Source organism: Oncorhynchus nerka, linkage group LG28 (genome assembly GCF_034236695.1).
Source record: "Oncorhynchus nerka isolate Pitt River linkage group LG28, Oner_Uvic_2.0, whole genome shotgun sequence".
NCBI lineage: Eukaryota > Metazoa > Chordata > Actinopteri > Salmoniformes > Salmonidae > Oncorhynchus > Oncorhynchus nerka.
This window is the reverse complement of record NC_088423.1, coordinates 79,587,819-79,612,177: the sequence shown is the minus strand read 5'-3', so window position 1 is coordinate 79,612,177 and position 24,359 is coordinate 79,587,819. Positions and strand designations below refer to the sequence as shown.

At 45.1% G+C, this 24,359-nt stretch overlaps 1 protein-coding gene across 5 annotated transcripts in view; it reads left to right on the top strand.

Annotated features, from left to right (window-relative positions):
- Nucleotides 1-21,233, top strand: part of dennd2b (DENN domain containing 2B) — an 82,320-nt gene extending 61,087 nt beyond the window's left edge. For all 5 annotated transcript variants that reach the window (XM_065013154.1, XM_065013152.1, XM_065013151.1 and 2 more), the window contains 6 exons: nt 13,645-13,822; nt 17,294-17,335; nt 17,462-17,573; nt 18,020-18,259; nt 19,920-20,006; nt 20,664-21,233. In XM_065013154.1, coding sequence (XP_064869226.1) covers nt 13,645-13,822; nt 17,294-17,335; nt 17,462-17,573; nt 18,020-18,259; nt 19,920-20,006; nt 20,664-20,698 — 694 coding nt within the window. In that variant the 3' untranslated portion in view covers nt 20,699-21,233. The remainder of the gene's footprint in view (nt 1-13,644; nt 13,823-17,293; nt 17,336-17,461; nt 17,574-18,019; nt 18,260-19,919; nt 20,007-20,663) is intronic.
- Nucleotides 21,234-24,359: the final 3,126 nt, after the last annotated feature.

The following is a 24,359-nucleotide window of genomic DNA, read 5'->3' as shown; positions in this document are numbered from 1 at the left end:
AGGAAGGTAGTGTGTGTATGAGTGGGAGAAAGATGGAGGGTAAGAGAGGGAGAAACAGGGAGAAAGAAAGAGCGGGGGTGTAGAGCGAGAGCAAAAGACCGCCTCTGAAAGCTTTTCTCATGGTCATGGTGAATTAATTAGGCTCTTGGAGGGAGAAGGAAGGCTGTTTTCTGGGAGGGTAGAAGGAAGGCTGTTTTCTGAGGGGGAGAAGGAAGGCTGTTTTCTGAGGGGGAGAAGGAAGGCTGTTTTCTGAGGGGGAGAAGGAAGGCTGTTTTCTGAGAGGGAGAATGAAGGCTGTTTTCTGAGAGGGAGAAGGAAGGCTGTTTTCTGAGAGGGAGAAGGAAGGCTGTTTTCTGTACCTCGTTTCCCCTTACACCGCTCCCTGTGACATCAGAAAACTTCAAACTAACACATGGTAGTCACCAGATGTATTGCATTTTTATTAGTTTAAAATCCTCCTTTCAAACCCCATTCATAATCTTCTTCTACCACCTGTTGAAATGACTGGGGTTTGCATTAGATTCAGGAAGAGCCCATTGCTCCAGACTCCAGCAGCAGCCATATAATATGGTGTGTGTCTGTAACCCCAGTCTGTTAAAGTGAGCCACTGTAGGTAGCTACAGTGTACCACTCTAATCTGGGAACAAGCTGTACAGTTTATTTAGTCCCTTATTACTCCTGAACACTGTTGTATCACACGGAGCAATGCTGGCACCGCACCGAACAACCTGCAACAACTTAACACTTTCCCCGTGTGTATTTCTAACGCCCAAAGGTGGAGTGGATGAACACAGTGGAAACATACTGTATCTAAAATATTTCTGTGAGACTGAAGAGGGAAACTCAGAAGATGGAAACCAGAGGCCAAGCATCTGACTTTCCCATAATTATTATTATTATTATATATACACACACACTGCAATGCTGCCCACAAGAAGCATTGGAATCAATAGGCTAGAATAGGACCATGAGTAGGGTTGCCCAAGAGAAGCCTGGTCTTACTGTTCAAACAGCTTCCGCTACAACTGTTCATACCAGGGAGTCCAAGCCTAGGCCGTGATGGGAACTTGAGATCCTTATGGAGAGGAAGTGGGGAAAAGACTCTATGTGAATACTAAACATTCTACTAGATGCATCAATGAGCAGTATGGACACTTTCATTCATCATTCTCACCATTGCTTAATTTGAGCTGGATCCTAATAAAAGCCATCAAAGTTATAATTTTTCTCCCCAATTTCGTCGTATCCAATTGGTAGTTACAGTCTTGTCTCATCTCTGCAACTCCCATATGGACTCGGGAGAGGCGAAGGTTGAGAGCCATGCATCCTCGGAAACACAATCCAACCAAGCCTCATTGCTTCTTGACACAATTCCCGCTTAACCCGGAAGCCAGCCACATCAATGTGTCAGAGGGAACACCGCACACCTGGCGAACGTGCCAGCGTGCACTGCGCTCGGCCCGCCACAGGAGTCGCTAGAGCGCCATGGGACAAGAACATCCCTGCCTGCCAGACCGTCTCCTAACCCGGACGACGCTGGGCCAATTGTGCGCCGTCCCATGGGTCTCCCGGTCGTGGCAGGCTGCGACATAGCCTGGACTCGAAACCAGAATCTCTAGTGGCACAGCTAACACTGCGATGCAGAGCCTTAGACCACTGCGCCACTCAGGAGGCCCTAAAACAATCAACGTTCATTCGAGGCCCCGCGTCATGTGAAAAAGTAGATTTTTCCCCCTGATATTCGAGTCGGTTTAGGTTTGCGCAACGTTGCAACCTATGTTTGATACCAACGTGTGGCTGTGGCTGTGGCTGTGTGAGAAGCGCGCCTGTGTCTCTCACAGAACTGGAACGAGATTCACTTTCTATGATCTCTCTCCCTGTCTGCTCTGATAGACATGAATGAGCCTGCAACGCTGATCTCTCCAGTGTTGCACTTCATCATTTATTTCCTTATAGAATCATAGCCGTGCGAAGGGTTCTGGAGGAGCTGCATCACCCCTGATACATTTGCCAAAGTTATAGAGTTACTGCTGTCTGTTCAGAAAGAAATGAAATAATTCAGAATAGCCTAGTACACCATGGGAAAGCCTGTAATTTAGCCACAGAAGATCAGTAGCTTATTTTAACAAATTATCTAGCTATGGATTGTGTGTGGCTAATTACAAGGCATAGCCTAAATCTGTCAGTGAACAGCATGCAGATAAAATAGGCAATATTTCAAATACAATCGTGGGAAAACAGGTTGGAAAGCAAATGGCTCCTGCTGAAAATAGAAGACTCTAATCTGTTTACTGTAGGCTACCAACATTTTTGATCAACTTCCAAATGTTTTTTACAAAGTAAAACAAGAGAGAGAGAGAGGCTTTTGGCACGAATCAGCTGTGATTGGGCTGCACATGATTGGGTGAGTCAGTGAAACTGGAAAGCATTTTTAGGACTATCATTTCCTCCTCATATTGTAGCCCACAATAATGTGTGTCTCCACACACCTATGCCTAGACTATTGATGGATTTAAGACAAGGTCGTTTTTATTGATCTCAGTGTGTCAGTGTCAAAGTATACTGTCATTTTGACCATTTGTACGATATTTAAAAAAATTCTGCTAAAGTCTCCAGTCATGTAAAATGATGCAGAATTGCATGACATGAGTTTATAAAAGGCAACAATTTTTCCCAGACCCTAGGTTACTAAAAATGTTCTCCATGTGTGCAACTTCTGTAAGTGCCTCTGCTCTACTTCTCTATGCCACTAAGCAAATGCAATGACATGTATGCAGTGCTTTATTAAAGGGGATTTTTCTCTCATGCGTTCTGGTACATCAGAGCTCCCCAGGTTATCCCCCTCTCGCCCTCACCTTTTTGGTCCGGCACCTCCCGATTTACAAATTAAGCACCGATTCTCACCCAGAAAAATATGTATGTGCTTCAGTATGAGGAGCTGTTAGTCAACAGCTGTACTGATGCTCCTGCCAGGGCCTGTGGTTGTCCTGGGCTGAAATGGGCCCGTCTGGGCTCGTGGACAGTGCTGCTGACACTGGGACTCTCCATCCTGCACCTGTGGGTCTGACAGAGTAAGCCTCTCTATCCTGAGAGTTTCCTGGGAATCTGCATAGTCAGCCACAGAAAGACCCAGGACAACCATTACTGATCTGACATGCTTATGTAACCCCAAATGCAAAATATCACATAGCAAAGTTAGAATTCTCTAAACTTAAGTGGACAGTTGTGCGGGTGCTGATATGGTTTTGTTATGACCTGGTCTGTAAAGGTCTGCCATTCCTTTCTGCTTTAGAGTACGTCCCAAATAGAACCCCTTTCCCTATGTAGTACACTACTGCCCATATTTGCTCTGGTCAAAAGTTATGCAATATACACTGCTCAAAAAAATAAAGGAAACACTAAAATAACACATCCTAGATCTGAATGAATGAAATATTTTGATTAAATACTTTTTTCTTGACATAGTTGAATGTGCTGACAACAAAATCACACAAAAATTATCAATGGAAATCAAATTTATAAACCCATGGATGTCTGGATTTGGAGTCACACTCAAAATTAAAGTGGAAAACCACACTACAGGCTGATCCAACTTTGATGTCATGTCCTTAAAACAAGTCAAAATGAGGCTCAGTAGTGTGTGTGGCCTCCACGTGCCTGTATGACCTCCCTACAACGCCTGGGGATGCTCCTGATGAGGTGGCGGATGGTCTCATTTACATTTACATTTAAGTCATTTAGCAGACGCTCTTATCCAGAGCGACTTACAAATTGGTGCGTTCACCTTAAGACATCCAGTGGAACAGCCACTTTACAATAGTGCATCTAAATCTTTTAAGGGGGGGGGTGAGAAGGATTACTTTATCCTATCCTAGGTATTCCTGAAAGAGGTGGGGTTTCAGGTGTCTCCGGAAGGTGGTGATTGACTCCGCTGTCCTGGCATCGTGAGGGAGTTTGTTCCACCATTGGGGGGCCAGAGCAGCGAACAGTTTTGACTGGGCTGCGCGGGAACTGTACTTCCTCAGTGGTAGGGAGGCGAGCAGGCCAGAGGTGGATGAACGCAGTGCCCTTGTTTGGGTGTAGGGCCTGATCAGAGCCTGGAGGTACTGAGGTGCCGTTCCCCTCACAGCTCCGTAGGCAAGCACCATGGTCTTGTAGCGGATGCGAGCTTCAACTGGAAGCCAGTGGAGAGAGCGGAGGAGCGGGGTGACGTGAGAGAACTTGGGAAGTTTGAACACCAGACGGGCTGCTGCGTTCTGGATGAGTTGTAGGGGTTTAATGGCACAGGCAGGGAGCCCAGCCAACAGCGAGTTGCAGTAATCCAGACGGGAGATGACAAGTGCCTGGATTAGGACCTGCGCTGCTTCCTGTGTGAGGCAGGGTCGTACTCTGCGGATGTTGTAGAGCATGAACCTACAGGAACGGGCCACCGCCTTGATGTTAGTTGAGAACGACAGGGTGTTGTCCAGGATCACGCCAAGGTTCTTAGCGCTCTGGGAGGAGGACACAATGGAGTTGTCAACCGTGATGGCGAGATCATGGAACGGGCAGTCCTTCCCGGGAGGAAGAGCAGCTCCGTCTTGCCGAGGTTCAGCTTGAGGTGGTGATCCGTCATCCACACTGATATGTCTGCCAGACATGCAGAGATGCGATTCGCCACCTGGTCATCAGAAGGGGGAAAGGAGAAGATGAATTGTGTGTCGTCTGCATAGCAATGATAGGAGAGACCATGTGAGGTTATGACAGAGCCAAGTGACTTGGTGTATAGCGAGAATAGGAGAGGGCCTAGAACAGAGCCCTGGGGGACGCCAGTGGTGAGAGCGCGTGGTGAGGAGACAGATTCTCGCCACGCCACCTGGTAGGAGCGACCTGTCAGGTAGGACGCAATCCAAGCGTGGGCCGCGCCGGAGATGCCCAACTCGGAGAGGGTGGAGAGGAGGATCTGATGGTTCACAGTATCGAAGGCAGCCGATAGGTCTAGAAGGATGAGAGCAGAGGAGAGAGAGTTAGCTTTAGCAGTGCGGAGCGCCTCCGTGATACAGAGAAGAGCAGTCTCAGTTGAATGACTAGTCTTGAAACCTGACTGATTTGGATCAAGAAGGTCATTCTGAGAGAGATAGCGGGAGAGCTGGCCAAGGACGGCACGTTCAAGAGTTTTGGAGAGAAAAGAAAGAAGGGATACTGGTCTGTAGTTGTTGACATCGGAGGGATCGAGTGTAGGTTTTTTCAGAAGGGGTGCAACTCTCGCTCTCTTGAAGACGGAAGGGACGTAGCCAGCGGTCAGGGATGAGTTGATGAGCGAGGTGAGGTAAGGGAGAAGGTCTCCGGAAATGGTCTGGAGAAGAGAGGAGGGGATAGGGTCAAGCGGGCAGGTTGTTGGGCGGCCGGCCGTCACAAGACGCGATATTTCATCTGGAGAGAGAGGGGAGAAAGAGGTCAGAGCACAGGGTAGGGCAGTGTGAGCAGAACCAGCGGTGTCGTTTGACTTAGCAAACGAGGATCGGATGTCGTCGACCTTCTTTTCAAAATGGTTGACGAAGTCATCTGCAGAGAGGGAGGAGGGGGGGAGGGGGAGGAGGATTCAGGAGGGAGGAGAAGGTGGCAAAGAGCTTCCTAGGGTTAGAGGCAGATGCTTGGAATTTAGAGTGGTAGAAATTGGCTTTAGCAGCAGAGAGAAGAGGAAAATGTAGAGAGGAGGGAGTGAAAGGATGTCAGGTCCGCGAGTTTTCCTCCATTTCCGCTCGGCTGCCCGGAGCCCTGTTCTGTGAGCTCGCAATGAGTCGTCGAGCCACGGAGCGGGAGGGGAGGACCGAGCCGGCCTGGAGGATAGGGGACATAGAGAGTCAAAGGATGCAGAAAGGGAGGAGAGGAGGGTTGAGGAGGCAGAATGAGGAGATAGGTTGGAGAAGGTTTGAGCAGAGGGAAGAGATGATAGGATGGAAGAGGAGAGAGTAGCGGGGGAGAGAGAGCGAAGGTTGGGACGGCGCGATACCATCCGAGTAGGGGCAGTGTGGGAAGTGTTGGATGAGAGCGAGGGGGAAAAGGATACAAGGTAGTGGTCGGAGACTTGGAGGGGAGTTGCAGTGAGGTTAGTGGAAGAACAGCATCTAGTAAAGATGAGGTCGAGCGTATTGCCTGCCTTGTGAGTAGGGGGGAAGGTGAGAGGGTGAGGTCAAAAGAGGAGAGGAGTGGAAAGAAGGAGGCAGAGAGGAATGAGTCAAAGGTAGACGTGGGGAGGTTAAAGTCGCCCAGAACTGTGAGAGGTGAGCCGTCCTCAGGAAAGGAGCTTATCAAGGCATCAAGCTCATTGATGAACTCTCCGAGGGAACCTGGAGGGCGATAAATGATAAGGATGTTAAGCTTGAAAGGGCTGGTAACTGTGACAGCATGGAATTCAAAGGAGGCGATAGACAGATGGGTAAGGGGAGAAAGAGAGAATGACCACTTGGGAGAGATGAGGATCCCGGTGCCACCACCCCGCTGACCAGAAGCTCTCGGGGTGTGCGAGAACACGTGGGCAGACGAAGAGAGAGCAGTAGGAGTAGCAGTGTTATCTGTGGTGATCCATGTTTCCGTCAGTGCCAAGAAGTCGAGGGACTGGAGGGAGGCATAGGCTGAGATGAACTCTGCCTTGTTGGCCGCAGATCGGCAGTTCCAGAGGCTACCGGAGACCTGGAACTCCACGTGGGTCGTGCGCGCTGGGACCACCAGATTAGGGTGGCCGCGGCCACGCGGTGTGGAGCGTTTGTATGGTCTGTGCAGAGAGGAGAGAACAGGGATAGACAGACACATAGTTGACAGGCTACAGAAGAGGCTACGCTAATGCAAAGGAGATTGGAATGACAAGTGGACTACACGTCTCGAATGTTCAGAAAGTTAAGCTTACGTAGCAAGAATCCTATTGACTAAAATAATTAAAATGATACAGTACTGCTGAAGTAGGCTAGCTGGCAGTGGCTGCGTTGTTGACTTTGTAGGCTAGCTGGCAGTGGCTGCGTTGTTGGCACTACACTAATCAAGTCGTTCCGTTGAGTGTGATAGTTTCAACAGTGCTGCTATTCGGGGGCTAGCTGGCTAGCTAGCGGTGTTGATTACGTTACGTTGCGTTAAAAGAACGACAATAGCTGGCTAGCTAACCTAGAAAATCGCTCTAGACTACACAATTATCTTTGATACAAAGACGGCTATGTAGCTAGCTATGTAGCTAGCTACGATCAAACAAATCAAACCGTTGTACTGTAATGAAATTAAATGAAAATGTGATACTACCTGTGGTGCGAATGCGACCGGGTTGTTGAGTGAGGAAGTTCTATTCGGTAGACGTTGGCTAGCTGTTGGCTAGCTAGCAGTGTCTCCTACGTTAAGGACGACAAATAGCTGGCTAGCTAACCTCGGTAAATTAAGATAATCACTCTAAGACTACACACTCTAAACTACACAATTATCTTGGATACGAAGACAGCAAAGACAACTATGTAGCTAGCTAACACTACACTAATCAAGTCGTTCAGTTGAGTGTAATAGTTTTTTACAGTGCTGGTATTCGGAAGACGGTGGACGTTTGCTAGCTGGCTAGCTGCTGGGCAGATAGCAGTGTAGACTACGTTAGGACGACGAAATACGATAATTACGCAATTATCTTTGATACAAAGACGGCTATGTAGCTAGCTAAGAAGAAATTGCTAAGATTAGACAAATCAAACCGTTGTACTATAATGAAATGTAATGAAAAGTTATACTACCTGCAGACCGAAGTAGTATTTTTACTTAAGTACTTTACACCACTGCAAAATAGCCTCGAGATGTCTCCTGAGGGATCTCCTTCCAGACCTGGACTAAAGCATCCGCCAACTCCTGGACAGTCTGTGGTGCAACGTGGCGTTGGAGGATGGAGCGAGACATGATGTCCCAGATGTGCTCAATTGGATTCAGGTCTGGGGAACGGGCGGGCCAGTCCATAGCATCAATGCCTTCCTCTTGCAGGAACTGCTGACACACTCCAGCCACATAAGGTCTAGAATTGTCTTGCATTAGGAGGAACCCAGGGCCAACCGCACCTTAGGCATCTCGGTACCTAATGGTAGTCAGGCTACCTCTGGCGAGCACATGGAGGGCTGTGCGGCCCCTCAAAGAAATGCCACCCCACACCATGACTGACCCACCGCCAAACCGGTCATGCTGGAGGATGTTGCAGGCAGCAGAACGTTCTCCACGGCGTCTCCAGACTCTGTCACGTCTGTCACATGTGCTCAGTGTGAACCTGCTTTCATCTGTGAAGAGCACAGGGTGCCAGTGGCGAATTTTCCAATCTTGGTGTTCTCTGGCAAATGCCAAACGTCCTGCACGGTGTTGGGCTGTAAGCACAACCCCCACCTGTGGACGTCGGGCCCTCATACCACCCTCATGGAGTCTGTTTCTGACCGTTTGAGCAGACACATTCACATTTGTGGCCTGCTGGAGGTCATTTTGCAGGGCTCTGGCAGTGCTCCTCCTGCTCCTCCTTGCACAAAGGCGGAGGTAGCGGCCCTGCTGCTGGGTTGTTGCCCTCCTACGGCCTCCTCCACGTCTCCTGATGTACTGGCCTGTCTCCTGGTAGCGCCTCCATGCTCTGGACACTACGCTGACAGACACAGCAAACCTTCTTGCCACAGCTCGCATTGATGTCCCATCCTGGATGAGCTGCACTACCTGAGCCACTTGTGTGGGTTGTAGACTCCGTCTCATGCTACCACTAGAGTGAAAGCACCGCCAGCATTCAAAAGTGACCAAAACATCAGCCAGGAAGCATAGGAACTGAGAAGTGGTCTGTGGTCACCACCTGCAGAACCACTCCTTTATTGGGGGTGTCTTGCTTAATTGCCTATAATTTCCACCTGTTGTCTATTCCATTTGCACAACAGCATGTGAAATGTATTGTCAATCAGTGTTGCTTCCTAAGTGGACAGTTTGATTTCACAGAAGTGTGATTGACTTGGAGTTACATTGTGTTGTTTAAGTGTTCCTGTAAGGGTTTTCCTGTGGTGAAGGAGAAGCGGACCAAAATGCAGCGTGGTGGTTATTCATGTTCTTTAATAAAGGAACTAGACATGAAATAACTAACAAAACAATAAATGTGCGAAAACCTAAACAGTCCTATCTGGTGCAAACACAGAGACAGGAACAATCACCCACAAACACAGTGAAACCCAGGCTACCTAAATATGGTTCCCAATCAGAGACAATGACTAACACCTGCCTCTGATTGAGAACCATATCAGGCCAGAAATAGACAAACAAGACATCCAACATAGAATGCCCACTCAGATCACACCCTGACCAACCAAAACATAGAAACATACAAAGCAAACTATGGTCAGGGTGTGACAGTTCCCTTTATTTTTTTGAGCAGTGTATAAGGAATAGAGTGCCATTTGGCATGCACCCTTAGAGGGTTGACTGGCAGATGTGGCCAGAGATGGTGTTTTTATTGCAAGTTCATAATTTCCCATGAGTGTTTCCCTCAGGACTGAGTGTGTAAGTGATACTCATGGTATCAGTCCTCTCCTCTGCAGCGCTTGCTCTGTCTTGCCTGTGGCTGAGGTTCTGAGAGCTGTACCCCATCACTCCCTGGTGGAACATGTCAAACCCCGGAGACTGGATCTGTTCAAAAGGATCAGCACCTTCTGCAAATACAACTCAGACAGTGAAACTGAGACTGCTTTCTGCTCCATGTTATGATGGGTCAATAAGAAACCTGAACAGACCATGGGGCTGCAGTTGTTGAGCCATGTAGCTACTGGTCTCGCTTTACAGTGTTCATTAACTATAATAACTTGCCATTATACTCATAGCTCTATTTACAGTAAACTGTACCAAAACAAGATAAAGGTTCTGTCAAGGAGAGGCTGTGCACATCAATATGTGATAGAACATGGACACTTATATGTAGTGGGAGTACTGTGTGTTTGGTAGGATGTGCCCTCTGCTGTTGAAGAGAACAACTATAGACAACATTCCTTATTAATAGTGCATTCATCTTCAATGGAGTGTTTGATCCCCACTGATTTAGAGTTGTGGTATCTGTGTGTTTCTGATGGGACTCATGGCATATTTCCCCTCTCTATCTGTGTGTACATGGACTGTATGGAGTGCAGGGGGACAGAGGGGAGGAGGGTCGGCCACTGTCAACAAACTTGGGACCGTGAGAAAGACGACATACTATTTATGATTTTGTGTTAAGCCACAGCTGTCAAAATTCTCCAGCGGTAAGGGTGCTGTTTTGGGTAATATCAAATGGATTCAAGTGTTAAACTATTGTAACACACCCAACCCATCTGAGGGTGAGGGAGTGGACCTACTGTGTGTGTTGCCACAGTGGCAGTGCCTAGTGTAATCAGCCTGCCAGATGTTTATAGAGCAGGTCTTAGCTGTGGGCTGTGTAGTTAAGGGTGTTACAGTGTCAGTGGAAGAGGTGGAAACGTAACAGATTAAAGCTTTTGAATGGTTGCAATGGGTGAACCTGTCTGCTGCTCCCAGTGCTGTAAAGTACTTTAGTAAAAATACTTTAAAGTACTACTTAATAGTTTTTGGAGTTTTTGTACTTTACTTTACTATTTATATTTTGGACAACTTTTACTTTTACTTCACTCCTAAAGAAAATAATGTACTTTTTACTCCATACATTTTCCCTGACACCCAAAAGTACTCGTTACATTTTGAATGTTTACCAGGACAGGAAAATGGTCCAATTCACGCACTTCAAGAGAACATCCCTGGTCATCCCTACTGTCTCTGATCTGGTGAACTCACTGAACACATGCTTTGTTTATAAATTATGTGTTGGAGTGTGCCCCTGGCGATCTGTAAATTGAAAAAAAGAAAAGGAAATGGTGCCTTTTGGTTTGCTTAATATAAGTCATTTTAAATTACTTATACTTTTGATACTTAATTACTTAAGTATATTTTAGAAATTACATTTAGGAATGAATGCCCATTTACATTTGCTTCTTAACACAGTGTGCATCCAACCCAGAAGCCAGCTGCACCAATGTGTCGGAGGAAACACCTGGCAACCTTGGTTAGCGTGCACTGCGCCCGGCCCGCCACAGGAGTCGCTGGTGGAGGAAACACCTGGCAACCTTGGTTAGCGTGCACTGCGCCCGGCCCGCCACAGGAGTCGCTGGTGGAGGAAACACCTGGCAACCTTGGTTAGCGTGCACTGCGCCCGGCCCGCCACAGGAGTCGCTGGTGGAGGAAACACCTGGCAACCTTGGTTAGCGTGCACTGCGCCCGGCCCGCCACAGGAGTCGCTGGTGGAGGAAACACCTGGCAACCTTGGTTAGCGTGCACTGCGCCCTGCCCGCCACAGGAGTCGCTGGTGGAGGAAACACCTGGCAACCTTGGTTAGGCGCCCGGCCCGCCACAGGAGTCGCTGGTGCGCGATGAGACAAGGTTATCCCTACCGGCCAAGCCCTTCCTAACCCGGATAACGCTAGGCCAATTGTGCGTCGCCCCCACGGACCTCCCGGTCACGACAGAGCCTGGGCGCGAACCCAGGGTCTCTGGTGGCACAGCTAGTGCTGCAGTACAGCGCCCTTAACCACTGCGCCACCCTGGAGGCCCACTTGAGTCATTTTCTATGAACTTATCTTTCAAGTGTGACATTTGGGTATTTTTCCCGCTACTGGCTGCTCCAATGTGAAGTCTTGTACTTGAGCTCTCTCCTGGCAGCTGAGTGTCAGGAGGAGTGATTTCTTTCTGCTCTATCCTTTCCTTTCCTGTCTTTTTCTTATTTTCATCTGTTGTTGGAGAGAAAGAACAGCCTGTTGAGAATGGATTTCAGACTGTCCCTTAGACCAACTGGAGGTAGGAACACGGTGTTAAGCCAGGGTACATAGCCACACTGGTTCGCCTCACATATACAAAAGTAATTGTTTCAAGGAAAAGAGGATCAGGTTGTTGTTTGGTTTGGACGTTGGAAAGACTGGTTCACTTATGACGTTAAGCAATACGCTCTCATTCGGCTCTCTTCTTGATATTAGAGGCAGATAACGATGAACTTTAAATCTCAATAAGCTTTTATTTAGAATTAGAACAACCTGATCCTTATAGAGGAACATGAGATTCCACATTTTTGTTGCATCTGTTTGTCGTTCTTTGTCCGCTGCTGGCTGTTGTTTTAGGAGTACTCAGTGTTCACTTCAAAACACAATCCACCACTCCCTTTCAAAGGTCAGGATAATGTGGGCAATCTGATGGAAAATCTGGCATCCCCATGTTTTCCCCTAACAATGTTCATATCTGGTTTTACTGATGTGCCCCCTGCAGTTCTGTGTTGTGAGTGTAAAGGTGAGTGATGTTGTCTGTCTCCCTCCCCGGTAGTACCCTGTCCAGCTGTATCTGATGTTGACTGTCCCCATAGAGATCTTAAAATGATTAGATTTAGTGATTCTATATGTAATTCTATGGTTGTCTGTCTCCCTCCCCGGTAATACCCTGTCCAGCTGTATATGATGTTGACTGTCCCCATAGAGATCTTAAAATGATTAGATATAGTGATTCTATATGTAATTCTATGGTTGTCTGTCTCCCTCCCCGGTAGTACCCTGTCCAGCTGTATATGATGTTGTCTGTCTCCCTCCCCGGTAGTACCCTGTCCAGCTGTATCTGATGTTGTCTGTCTCCCTCTCTGCAGTACCCTGTCCAGCTGTATATGATGTTGACTGTCCCCATAGAGATCTTAAAATGATTAGATATAGTGATTCTATATGTAATTCTATGGTTGTCTGTCTCCCTCCCCGGTAGTACCCTGTCCAGCTGTATATGATGTTGACTGTCCCCATAGAGATCTTAAAATGATTAGATATAGTGATTCTATATGTAATTCTATGGTTGTCTGTCTCCCTCCCCGGTAGTACCCTGTCCAGCTGTATATGATGTTGACTGTCCCCATAGAGATCTTAAAATGATTAGATATAGTGATTCTATATGTAATTCTATGGTTGTCTGTCTCCCTCCCCGGTAGTACCCTGTCCAGCTGTATCTGATGTTGTCTGTCTCCCTCTCTGCAGTACCCTGTCCAGCTGTATATGATGTTGACTGTCCCCATAGAGATCTTAAAATGATTAGATATAGTGATTCTATATGTAATTCTATGGTTGTCTGTCTCCCTCCCCGGTAATACCCTGTCCAGCTGTATATGATGTTGTCTGTCTCCCTCTCTGCAGTACCCTGTCCAGCTGTATATGATGTTGACTGTCCCCATAGAGATCTTAAAATGATTAGATATAGTGATTCTATATGTAATTCTATGGTTGTCTGTCTCCCTCCCCGGTTGTACCCTGTCCAGCTGTATATGATGTCGACTGTCCCCATAGAGATCTTAAAATGATTAGATATAGTGATTCTATATGTAATTCTATGGTTGTCTGTCTCCCTCCCCGGTAGTACCCTGTCCAGCTGTATATGATGTTGACTGTCCCCATAGAGATCTTAAAACGATTAGATATAGTGATTCTATATGTAATTCTATGGTTGTCTGTCTCCCTCCCCGGTAGTACCCTGTCCAGCTGTATATGATGTTGACTGTCCCCATAGAGATCTTAAAACGATTAGATATAGTGATTCTATATGTAATTCTATGGTTGTCTGTCTCCCTCTCTGCAGTACCCTGTCCAGCTGTATGCACGCGGTGGTGGCTCTGCTCTATCCCTTCTCCTGGCAGCACACCTTCATCCCCGTCCTGCCTGCCTCCATGGTGGACATCGTCTGCTGCCCCACGCCCTTCCTGGTGGGGCTCCTGTCCAGCTCTCTGCCCAAACTCAAAGACCTGCCTGTGGAAGAGGTTGGTACTTCATGTCTCTCTCTCTGGCTTTTCATCTTTGTCTCCCACTGTCTTGCTTTTCTTAGACCAGGTTTAATGTATTGGCTCTATTTCCTCCTCATTCTGCGCCTCTGATTGTGTTAGCTTGAGGCTACAGATTAGAGGCTATACCACTGTCACATTCCATCTCTCCATCACGCTGGGCTGGGGAGTGGCCTTCCTGTTACTGGTCAGCAGTAAAACGCCCACAACAACATACAGTATATTACACAGTCAATTACCCTGCTTGTTTTCATTAAACATTTACCCAATGAGGAACTTATATTTCTGGAGAGAATTGCGTAGGTATGTTGATCCTCTTGGCTGATTGGTGCAGCCATGGGACAGATTCAGAAGCATCCGGATATACAGTAACTGGGACATCTCACGAGACAGTTATCATGGTGCTCCTCCCAACCTCCCTCAGAGACCCAGGACCACCCCTGGGTCCAGGATGAAACCACACTCTCAGGATGACTGTCACAGGCTTCTTTCAAAGAATGCTGGACCTTCCAGTAATTCAGAGCATTTTTACCCTCAAACTTTTTTTTAACGTCTATTCATTCAAGCAGAGAGAGTTCTAAATCAGTCTCATGTTAAATTCACAGTCACACATTGAGCAATAGCATTGTGTTTTCGAAAGGTCTGCTCAAACTTGAATTCTCTCAGAGCGCTGAGTGTAATATGACCCGTTTCCTCTGTTTTGCTGCCATGGACACTGTAGGCTCCCAGTATTCAGTATTGGAATTCAAGCCATGAGCTTCCTAGTATTGAGCTGTCAGAGTCCACACACAGTGTGAGGCCTGCTATAGCTATAATTGCCTGTTCAGTGCTGTCCAGCAGTCTCGTTGTGGTCAAAGCCTAACAGGACGTTGACCTGCAGCAGTTTTGTCACCAATTACAGAGGAAGGAGGGAATGAAGACGTGTCTGCTTCTCTGCTCTCCCAGCTGGACTGTTCTGCTCTGTTCTGCGGCATTCTTGGAACGGAGCGCTGATTTGCCAAGACAGAGTGGAAAGAGGGGAAAATCACCAGAATCCATCCTCGTTAAAGTAGCAACAACTCCTCCAGCCTCAACGTGCTGTAGTGTGGCTGACACTGACCTAAACCCCCCAGTGAATGTGGCCTTGGCAGTTGGCAGCTGTTGCAGCCTGCAGGGCCCGTGCCAGGGCAGCCTCAGCCCTCAGCTCTGGGGTCCTGGCCCCAGTAGGGAGGGAGAGTGAGAGGTTCTGGCTCTCAATAAAAGCCTGGCAGGAGAAGCCATCAGGCTTCTTAAAGCCCAGCTCTCTGCTATAACACAGTTAGTCCGAGTCAGCAGCATCTGCCCTCAGCCCATGGTGTGTGTGAAAATACCATCTCACACTGTCTGTCACACTTGACACAGGGCTTTTAATGGCCTGTCAACAGTATCTGTTGTCTGTTTACATCTGTCTTGATGTTGCTGATCGACTCAATTAAAATTCCCCAAGTATCCTTTGCTGCTTATAAAGATCTCATTTTAACACTGGTATAACACTTCCAACTTCTGGAAGAGCTCGTCTTTCTCTTGATGGAGAGTTTGATTTATTTGTAGAGGGCATTGGTATTCACTTTAAGCCACTATATGCACATGGAAGAAGCCTGGATTTGCCTGAAGATTCCTAAATGTGATCAACCACCTTGATTTGGTTTTATGTAGCAACATTTTAAATGTTTTTTTAATTTATTTTTTAAAATATTGGATAAAAGTAGAACCTCAGAGGTAGAAAATGGTATATCATACACTGCAGTTGAGGAACAATGGGAAAGTAATTCTGCTTTGAAATTTGATAAACTTGTAACCCCACTTTTTAGAAATGTTTTGGTACACCTAATGGAGAGCTCTCCTTTCTCTATACCCATTCAGCATTGTTCACACCCTCTTAAGCCTTAGCCACACCCATCTCTTTAAGGATTCACATGTGAGGCCATGTGCTAAACAGAGTGACTAGTTTAGTAAACAACCAAAGATTTCATGACTAAAAGTGGTAACAGTACTAGCCTACACTAACAAAAAAACTCCAGGTAAAAAACACTTTATCTAGTCCTTGGCCTATTTCCTAACCTGACTTTGGTGCAGGTCATGTTGTTCTTCACAACACCGTCTCTGGTAAATACACACTATATCAAACTAAATCTAAGTTTATTTGTCACATGCACAGGATAGAGAAGAAGAAGGTGTAAACAATACAGTGAAATGGTTACTTGCATAGTAGCAATATCAAAAACACAAAGTGTCCAGATAAAAATATTTTAGAATTATTAGATGACACTTACCCGACACACTTGTCTAAATTGATGGGTCATGTGAAGGAAATGCCTTAACCTCCCCCCATCCTCATCTAGCTAAGTGGATGGGTCACTATTGTCTAGAAATACAATAGATGGCCGGAATCACCCCCAGACACACCTGGCTAACTTGATGGGTCATGTAATCATCTGGTGAAGTGGAGTCTTTTCTTTAGACATGTAGCTAGCTAAACAATGAACCGGAATAATCCCAACTCATACTACTACCAATACAAACATTGTCATAGCTGTAGTATGAATATGCAGGTAGCTAAAGTTAACCAACTTGGTTCAATGTTAGCTAGCTAACATTAGGCTATAACTAGTAATGCAAATGGATTTGTGATTCAAATAATATTACGACACATATCATACATGTAACGTTAGATAGCGAACCAGCAAGCTAACGCTCGCTAGCTAGTGAACAGTATGCTTTAACTTGCAATGAAATGACATTCTGACAATTTGAAATGTATAATATATGAAAATGTAGCTATACTCTTACCTGTATACATGGATGAATGCTTCATGGCAGTCTGGGACCATTTAACACTGTTTTGTTTGTAGGTACATCTTGTTTGGCCAGTATTGTGTCAAGTCACTCCGGTTCACACTGGCCGTGGCCTGTGCAGAAAGTAGCCCATCACTTTTTCCAACTGATCTGTTGATAACGCCTGTTAAATTTAGGGCATCAATGTAGTTGAGAAAACTTTGAAAACTTTTGCAGTTCTCAATGGCTAACCTTATATCTGCGGTAGAAAGGACTATCAACACATACTGAACAGCTCAAGTTATAGACAGAAGCATGCTACACGTCAGACCAAACCAAACTCATCTCTCGGCATGTCCAGCCCATCAATTATCTCAGCCAATCATGGCTAGCAGGATGGTTCCTGTCTTTTTCCGTGGCTAAACCAACTCGGCTCATAATTTAACAATTTGATTCATATTTACAGATGGAATACAAGTTTGTTATTAAGGCACATGAACGTTCACATGTTCCAAAGGCATTTCTGCCAAAAATCGCATTTTGATAAACAATGAATGTTTATGTTCAAATGCCTCTCCTGTCAAGTAGTGACGTGCGACATACGCCTAGTTTCCTGAAATGAGTCACAAATATGTGACTTGTTTGTTTCCTTTGCAGGCTTTGATGGTGGACTTGGGAACTGACCGCTTTCTCAGACAGGTTGGTCTCAATTCTCCAGTACCTCACCGTAAACAAAGACCAGAATGTTTATTGTAATATAATATGGACTGATCTTTTGATATTCTTGTTTATTGTCACTAATTAAATTGTTATGCGTGTGAATAGATGGATGATGAGGCCTCGCTGTTGCCACGGAAACTCCAGTCTGCTCTTGAGCTAGCTCTGGAGCAGAGGAATGACATCATCAATCAGGACTCTGACAGCGAGTCAGACGAAGGTGAACGAGGGACACATCGTCACTCTCTACTAAACCAGATGTTACGAGTGTAAATTAGGACAACAAAGCACTGGCCATGTTTCAACCTTGTGAACAAGAACATGTACAGCACATGTCTGGGAGCAATATACTGTCTGTGGAGGGATGAGAACTCCTGGAATGGGTGATTCACCTCACTGAATTGAAGGTTACTGGTGTTCAGAATGTAGTGTTTGTTTAATGTTACGTATGAATACACAATATCAGTTAAACATCAACTCTAAATAACTCTTGTCATTCCAACAAATGTTATAGGCTCTACTGGATTCTCAAGCACAATTCTCAAGCATAAAAAGAGTTCCACTGTAGTTTGTGTTGCTTCTTTCTAGATGTATTGAACATGTATTAAGTGTGTTTCAGTTTCAGCATCATAATACTAACCTATCCTATTTCGTCTGTTTCTGTAGAGTGTAACTCCTTGAACAGCCTGGTGTCGGAGGCCTTCATCCGTTTCTTTCTGGAAACCATCGGCCACTACTCCCTGTTCCTCACCCAGAGCGAGCGAGGAGAACGCATTTTCCAGCGCGAGGCCTTCCGCAAGTCTGTGGCCTCCAAGAGCATCCGTCGCTTCCTGGGGGTCTTCATGGAGTCCCAAATGTTTGCTGGGTTCATCCAAGACCGGGAGCTGCGGAAATGCCGCGCCAAAGGTAGAGCAAACCTACAATGACACTGTCAGTCCACCCTACACAACAGTCTGTAATGGTATGGTCCTGTCTACTTGTTAAGAGATAATAACGTTAAGTGTGTCCTGTCCTCCTAAAATTGATTCATTGTAGTTCATCATAACACAAATAATATGTCAACTGTAATGATTGGTAGAAATCCTCTTTAGAGGTAGGCTCTGTCACCCCTCACTTTTCCACCAAAGTAGTCCAAAATCCCTAAAGGGAACTTCTCAAACCTGTGTTGGTACGGCCCTCTCGTTGACAACGGTTCTAGCTGGGTATTCAGTGCCATCTCCTGGCCACATAGTGAAGGGTATTTCCTCCCATACCAAAACATGCTTTCTCTGATATACTGCACTGTAACATTACCCCACAATAGAGTGCCTTGCAGAAGTATTCATCCCCCTTGGTGTATTTCCTATTTTGTGGCATTACAACCTGTATTTAAATAGATTTGATTTGGATTTCATGTAACGGACATACACAAAATAGTCCAAATTGGTGAAGTGAAATGAAAAGAATAACTTAAAAAATAAAAATCATTAAAAGTGATGTGTGCATATGTATTCACCCCCTTTGCTATGAAGCCCCTAAATAAGATCTGGTGTAACCAATTACCTTCAGAAGTCACATAGTTAGTTACATAAAGTCTACCTGTGTGCATTCTAAGTGTCACATGATCTGTCACATGATCTGAGTATATGTTCTGAAAAGCTCCAGAGTCAGCAGCACCATGAAGACCAAGGAGCGCTCCAAACAGGTCAGGGATAAAGTTGTGGAGAAGTACAGATCAGGGTTGGGTTATAATTTTTTTAAATCAGAAACTTTGATTTTGAACGGAGCACCATTAAATCCATTATTAAAAAATGGAAAGAATATGGTACCACAACAAACCTGCCAAGAGGCAACAAAGAGACCAAAGATAACCCTGAAGGAGCTGCAAAGCTCCACAGTGGAGATTGGAGTATATGTCCATAGGACCACTTTAAGCCGTACACTCCACAGAGTTGGGCTTTATGGAAGAGTGGACAGAAAAAAGCCTTTGCTTAAAGAAAAAATTAAATAAACACATTTGGTGTTTGCCAAAAGGCATCTGAGACTCTCCAAACATATGGAAGAAGGTACGCTGGTCAGATGAGACTAAAATTTAGTTTTTTTGCCATCACGGAAAACGCTATGTCTGGGGCAAGCCCAACACCACCAAGTATTTGGTTCTAAATTAAGTATCAAAAGTATAAATCATTTGAAATTCCTTCTATTAAGCATTTTCTTATTTTTAAAATGTGTGGATAGCCCTGGGCACACTCCAACACTCCGACATCATTTACAAAATATTAATTTGTGTTTAGTGAGTCTGCCAGATCAGAGGCAGAAAGGATGACCATGTGTTGTCTTGATAAGTGTGTGAATTTGGTTATGTTCCTGTCCTGCTGCAATGCATTCAAAATGTAACAAGTACTTATGGATGTCAGGTAAAATGTATGGAGTAAAAAGTAAATTTTCTTTAGGAATGTAGTTAAGTAAATAGTAAAAAAAAAAATTTTTAAAACTTAAGTAAAAATACTTTACAGTACTACTTAAGTACTTTACACCACTGGTAATTACCTCATGTTATTCTGCCATTTTGTTGTGTTTCTGTCAGGACTTTTTGAGCAGAGGGTGGAGCAGTACCTGGAAGAGCTACCAGACACAGAGCAGAGTGGAGTGAACAAGTTCCTCAAAGGGCTAGGTGAGTTCTCAAATAAAATAGAATCTGCACTTAAAACAAATATTTCCCCTCAACAGACCTTACCTGTCCACTTTACCGCTAGGACAAATTGTAACCTGACTTAAAATGTAGGATGACACACAGTTTTGTTCTAAAAGAAGCATATTCACATTTGGCCATGATGTAGTAATGAGCACCATGTTGTCCAGGGTTCCCCAACTGGTGGAATTTGTAAGATGTTTTATTGTTGGACATAAAAGACTGTAAAAACACCAGCAAGTCGGTTACCAGTGATCTTAATTTTGGAAATCTGTTCCAAAGGATTCCCAGGCATTAGAAAGAGATGTGATCGTATACAAATGTAAACAATGTTCAAAATGATTATGTTTTCGTCAAATATTATATATGTTTGGGATTTTTGCAGTCTACGAATGATGTTCCGGCCACCTAACCATCCACTCAAGAAAAAATCAGTCGCAGCTGAATGTAGTTGCTGATCCCTGATGTAGTCTAAAACTGCGATTCCATCTGAGGCACTACATCATTTCCCTGACAATCACAGAGATCACATTCACAGTAAACACTGCAGATGTCAGCTCAATTGGAAAATGTCACTGAAGTGTGTTAAAGGTTTACATGACGTGAACAGTTCTTACTTGCATTTTGTTTGTCTTTTAGGAAATAAAATGAAGTTTCTTCACAAAAAGAACTGAGGAAACCTGCTACTTAATAACCAAATACCCGAGCATGAAAGCTTGTTCTACTGCAAACAGAAGATCTGATACACCCAAAACTCTGTATTTTATTGACTTGTTCACTTGTTTGTCTATCAGAAACATCAATGAAATGTCAATGTTGTACATATTTCACTGTAAACTGGCTGTGATACCCTCCAATGTAGCTTGATTGTTAGGTGTCTGGTACCTTTTAATTGTGAGGTTAGTTACAGTAGGACGGTACAGAGTGAATGTGCCTTTGTTTCTGATTAACCACTGACATTAAAGCATGCTTGAGAAGAACATGATCAGACTGAGTGAATGCAAGCTGATGTATGGTGGATGTACAGTTACTATGTTTTGTTTCGTAGTTTAGATCATCGTTGTCCTGTCTTTTTGCTGAATGAGAGCTGTAAATTCCACACCTGGTTGGGAGGATTTGTACATGCATTAACACATGAAGAAAATGATTGTAAATGTTTTAAACATGGATTGCTTTGTAAAATTCAGTCATTAAACAGACTTCAAACGATTGGATTCTTTTAACTTTTTTACTGTTCAGAGGAAACAGAACTTAATCAGCAATTACAGGAAGCGCAGTCGGTCAACAAGGTCATTGTTCCTCTTTAGGTGGAACCCAGGTGGCTCTGTACAGACGGGTGTTGGATCACACATTTTAAAGAAGTCAAACACTCAAAACCGATTTAAGCTTCCAAGTCAGCAGAGCTGATAAAAGCATGGCAGTGACAGCCACTGGAGTGATGTGTGGGGACATAATTAGGTTATTGGCAGCATGTGGTAGCTATGTGTGCCTTTTAGGATTCCACCCCACCAACTACAGTTGGGTGCTGTGAGGGACATGTCATTGAGTTGTCAGACATGACGTCTAGTGATTTTATGTTTTGGCAAGGAATGGAACAACAATCTGGAACTGAATAATGTGAGTAACTTGTCAATTTCGGGTGCCTATAAATGCATATGTGGGTCATATTTATGAGTATATTAGTCAATACTAGCCCAGAACATGTGTACAGAGATGAAACTGTCACTGAGTGTGTATTTGGGTAATTGACCAGTGTACAAGAAGGCCATTCAGTGAATAAGATATTTATGTTCTAGCTCTATCCGACCAAGACAACCGGGGAACAGAGGGTGTCAGGATGAGACAATAGTCTCAGGACTAACAGGTTAGGTATACAGTGCATACAGAAAGTATTCAGACCCCTTGAGTTTTTCCACACTTTGTTACGTTAAAGCCTTCTAAAATGTGTCAAATTATTTCCTCATCAATCTACCCACAATACCCCATATGACAAAGCAAACATTTTTTTAGACATGTTTGAAAATGTACTAATAATACAAATGTAGCCTTATTTACATAAGTATTCAGACCCTTTGCTATGAGACTTGAAATTGAGCCTCAGGTGCATCTTGTTTCCATTGATCATCCTTGAGATGTTTCTACTTTATTGGAGTCCACTTGTGGTACATTCATTGGACATGATTTAGAAAGGCACACACCTGTCTATGTAAGGTCCCAAAGTTGACAGTGCATGTCAGAGCAAAATTAAGCCATGAGGCTGAAGGAATTGTCCGTAGAGCTCCGAGACAGGATTGTCTTGAGGCACAGATCTGGGGAAGGGTACCAACACTTTTCTGCAGGTTTGAAGGTACCCAAGAACACAGTGGCCTCCATCACTCTAAAATAGAAGTTGTTTGGAACCACCAAGACTCTTCCTAGAGCTGGCTGCCTGGCCGAACTGAGCAATCGGGGAAAGGGCCTTTGTCCTCGTCTTGTTCCATGTATATATCTTTTTATATATTTTTTTATTTGCATGTCTTTTTATATTTTTCTAAACCTCAACTTCAGAATACACTCCTGCAACCCGCCTCGCCCAATGTCGTGTGGATCTGCTTTTTTCTAAAGTATTTTTCTTTACTTTTGAACCGGAACCCCAACAGGAGCTACTAGCTAGTAGTCAGCTAACCACTGCTAGCGGTCATCAGCTAATCAGCTAACATTTTAGCTCAGAAAACTCTTGCCAGTTTGCACGATGCGATTCAAACCAGAGCATACTGGACTTATTTTCGCTCCATATCCCCGGATTCCTACCGCAAGCTCTGAACCTTTTCACCTGGATCATCGCAGCTCGCTAGTTGCAATCTGAATGGCTACTCCTGGCTAATGTCTCTGTCCCGAATCAAGCACCATGCTTGCCATGCTGGAGCTAGCCCATGCTAGGCCCATCTCCCATACTTATTTTGCCAATTAGCCTGGACCCCTCTTACTACACGGAGCCCTGCTTATCCATCACGACTGGACTACCGACGTAATCTTTCCGAGTTTTTTTTTTCAACAGGCCCCTCCGTCGCGACGTCCCCTGAATGCCCATCTGCTAGTCTGCTAACCGCAGCCAGCTAGCTGTCTAGAGCATATTGGACTGTTAGCTGAAGAGATCCATCGGTCAATTTATTGGGCCACCATACCTATTTTGTCAATTGGACTGGACCCCTTTACTACACGGAACCCTACTAATTCATCACGACTGGTCTGCCGACGTAACCGCACGAGGAGGCTCAACACGAGGAGGCTATAACAGAATTCTTCCGTCGCGATGTCCCTCTAAGGCCCTTCTGCTAGCTTGCTATCCCCGGCCCGCTAGCTGTCTGAATTGCCGTGTCTCTAGCAAGCCTAACTACTCACTGGACCCCTATGATCACTCGGCTACGCATGCCTCTCCCTAATGTCAATATGCCTTGTCCATTGCTGTTCTGGTTAGTGATTATTGTCTTATTTCACTGTAGAGCCTTCAAGCCCTGCTCAATATGCCTTAGCTAATCCTTTAGGTCCACCTCACATATGCGGTGATATCACCTGGTTTAAATGATGTTTCTAGAGAAAATATCTCATCACTCAATGCCTAGGTTTACCTCCACTGTATTCACATCCAACCATAACTTTGTCTGTACATTATGCCTTGAATCCATTCTATCGCGCCCAGAAACCTGCTCCTTTTACTCTCTGTTCCGAACGTACTAGACGACCAGTTCTTGCAGCCTTTAGCCGTACCCTTATCCTACTCCTCCTCTGTTCCTCTGGTGATGTAGAGGTTAATCCAGGCCCTGCAGTGCCTAGCTCCACTTCTAATCCCCAGGTGCTCTCATTTGTAACTGTAAAAGCCTTGATTTCATGCATATTAACATTAGACGCCTCCTCCCTAAGTTCGTTATATTCACTGCTTTAGCACACTCTGCCAACCCAGATGTCCTAGCCGTGTCTGAATCCTGGCTTTGCAAGACCACCAAAACCCCTGAAATTTCCATCCCTAACTATAACATTTCCGACAAGATAACACTGCCAAAGGGGGCGGAGTTGCAATCTACTACAGAGATAGCCTGCAGAGTTCTGTCTTACTATCCAGGTCTGTACCCAAACAATTCGAGCTTCTAAATTTAAAAATCCACCTTTTCAGAAACAAGTCTCTCACCGTTGTCGCTTGCTATAGACCACCCTCTGCCCCCAGCTGTGACCTGGACACCATATGTGAATTGTTTGCCCCCCATCTATCTTCAGAGCTCGTGCTGCTAGGTGACCTAAACTGGGACATGCTTAACACCCCGGCCATCCTACAATCTAAGCTTGATGCCCTCAATCTCT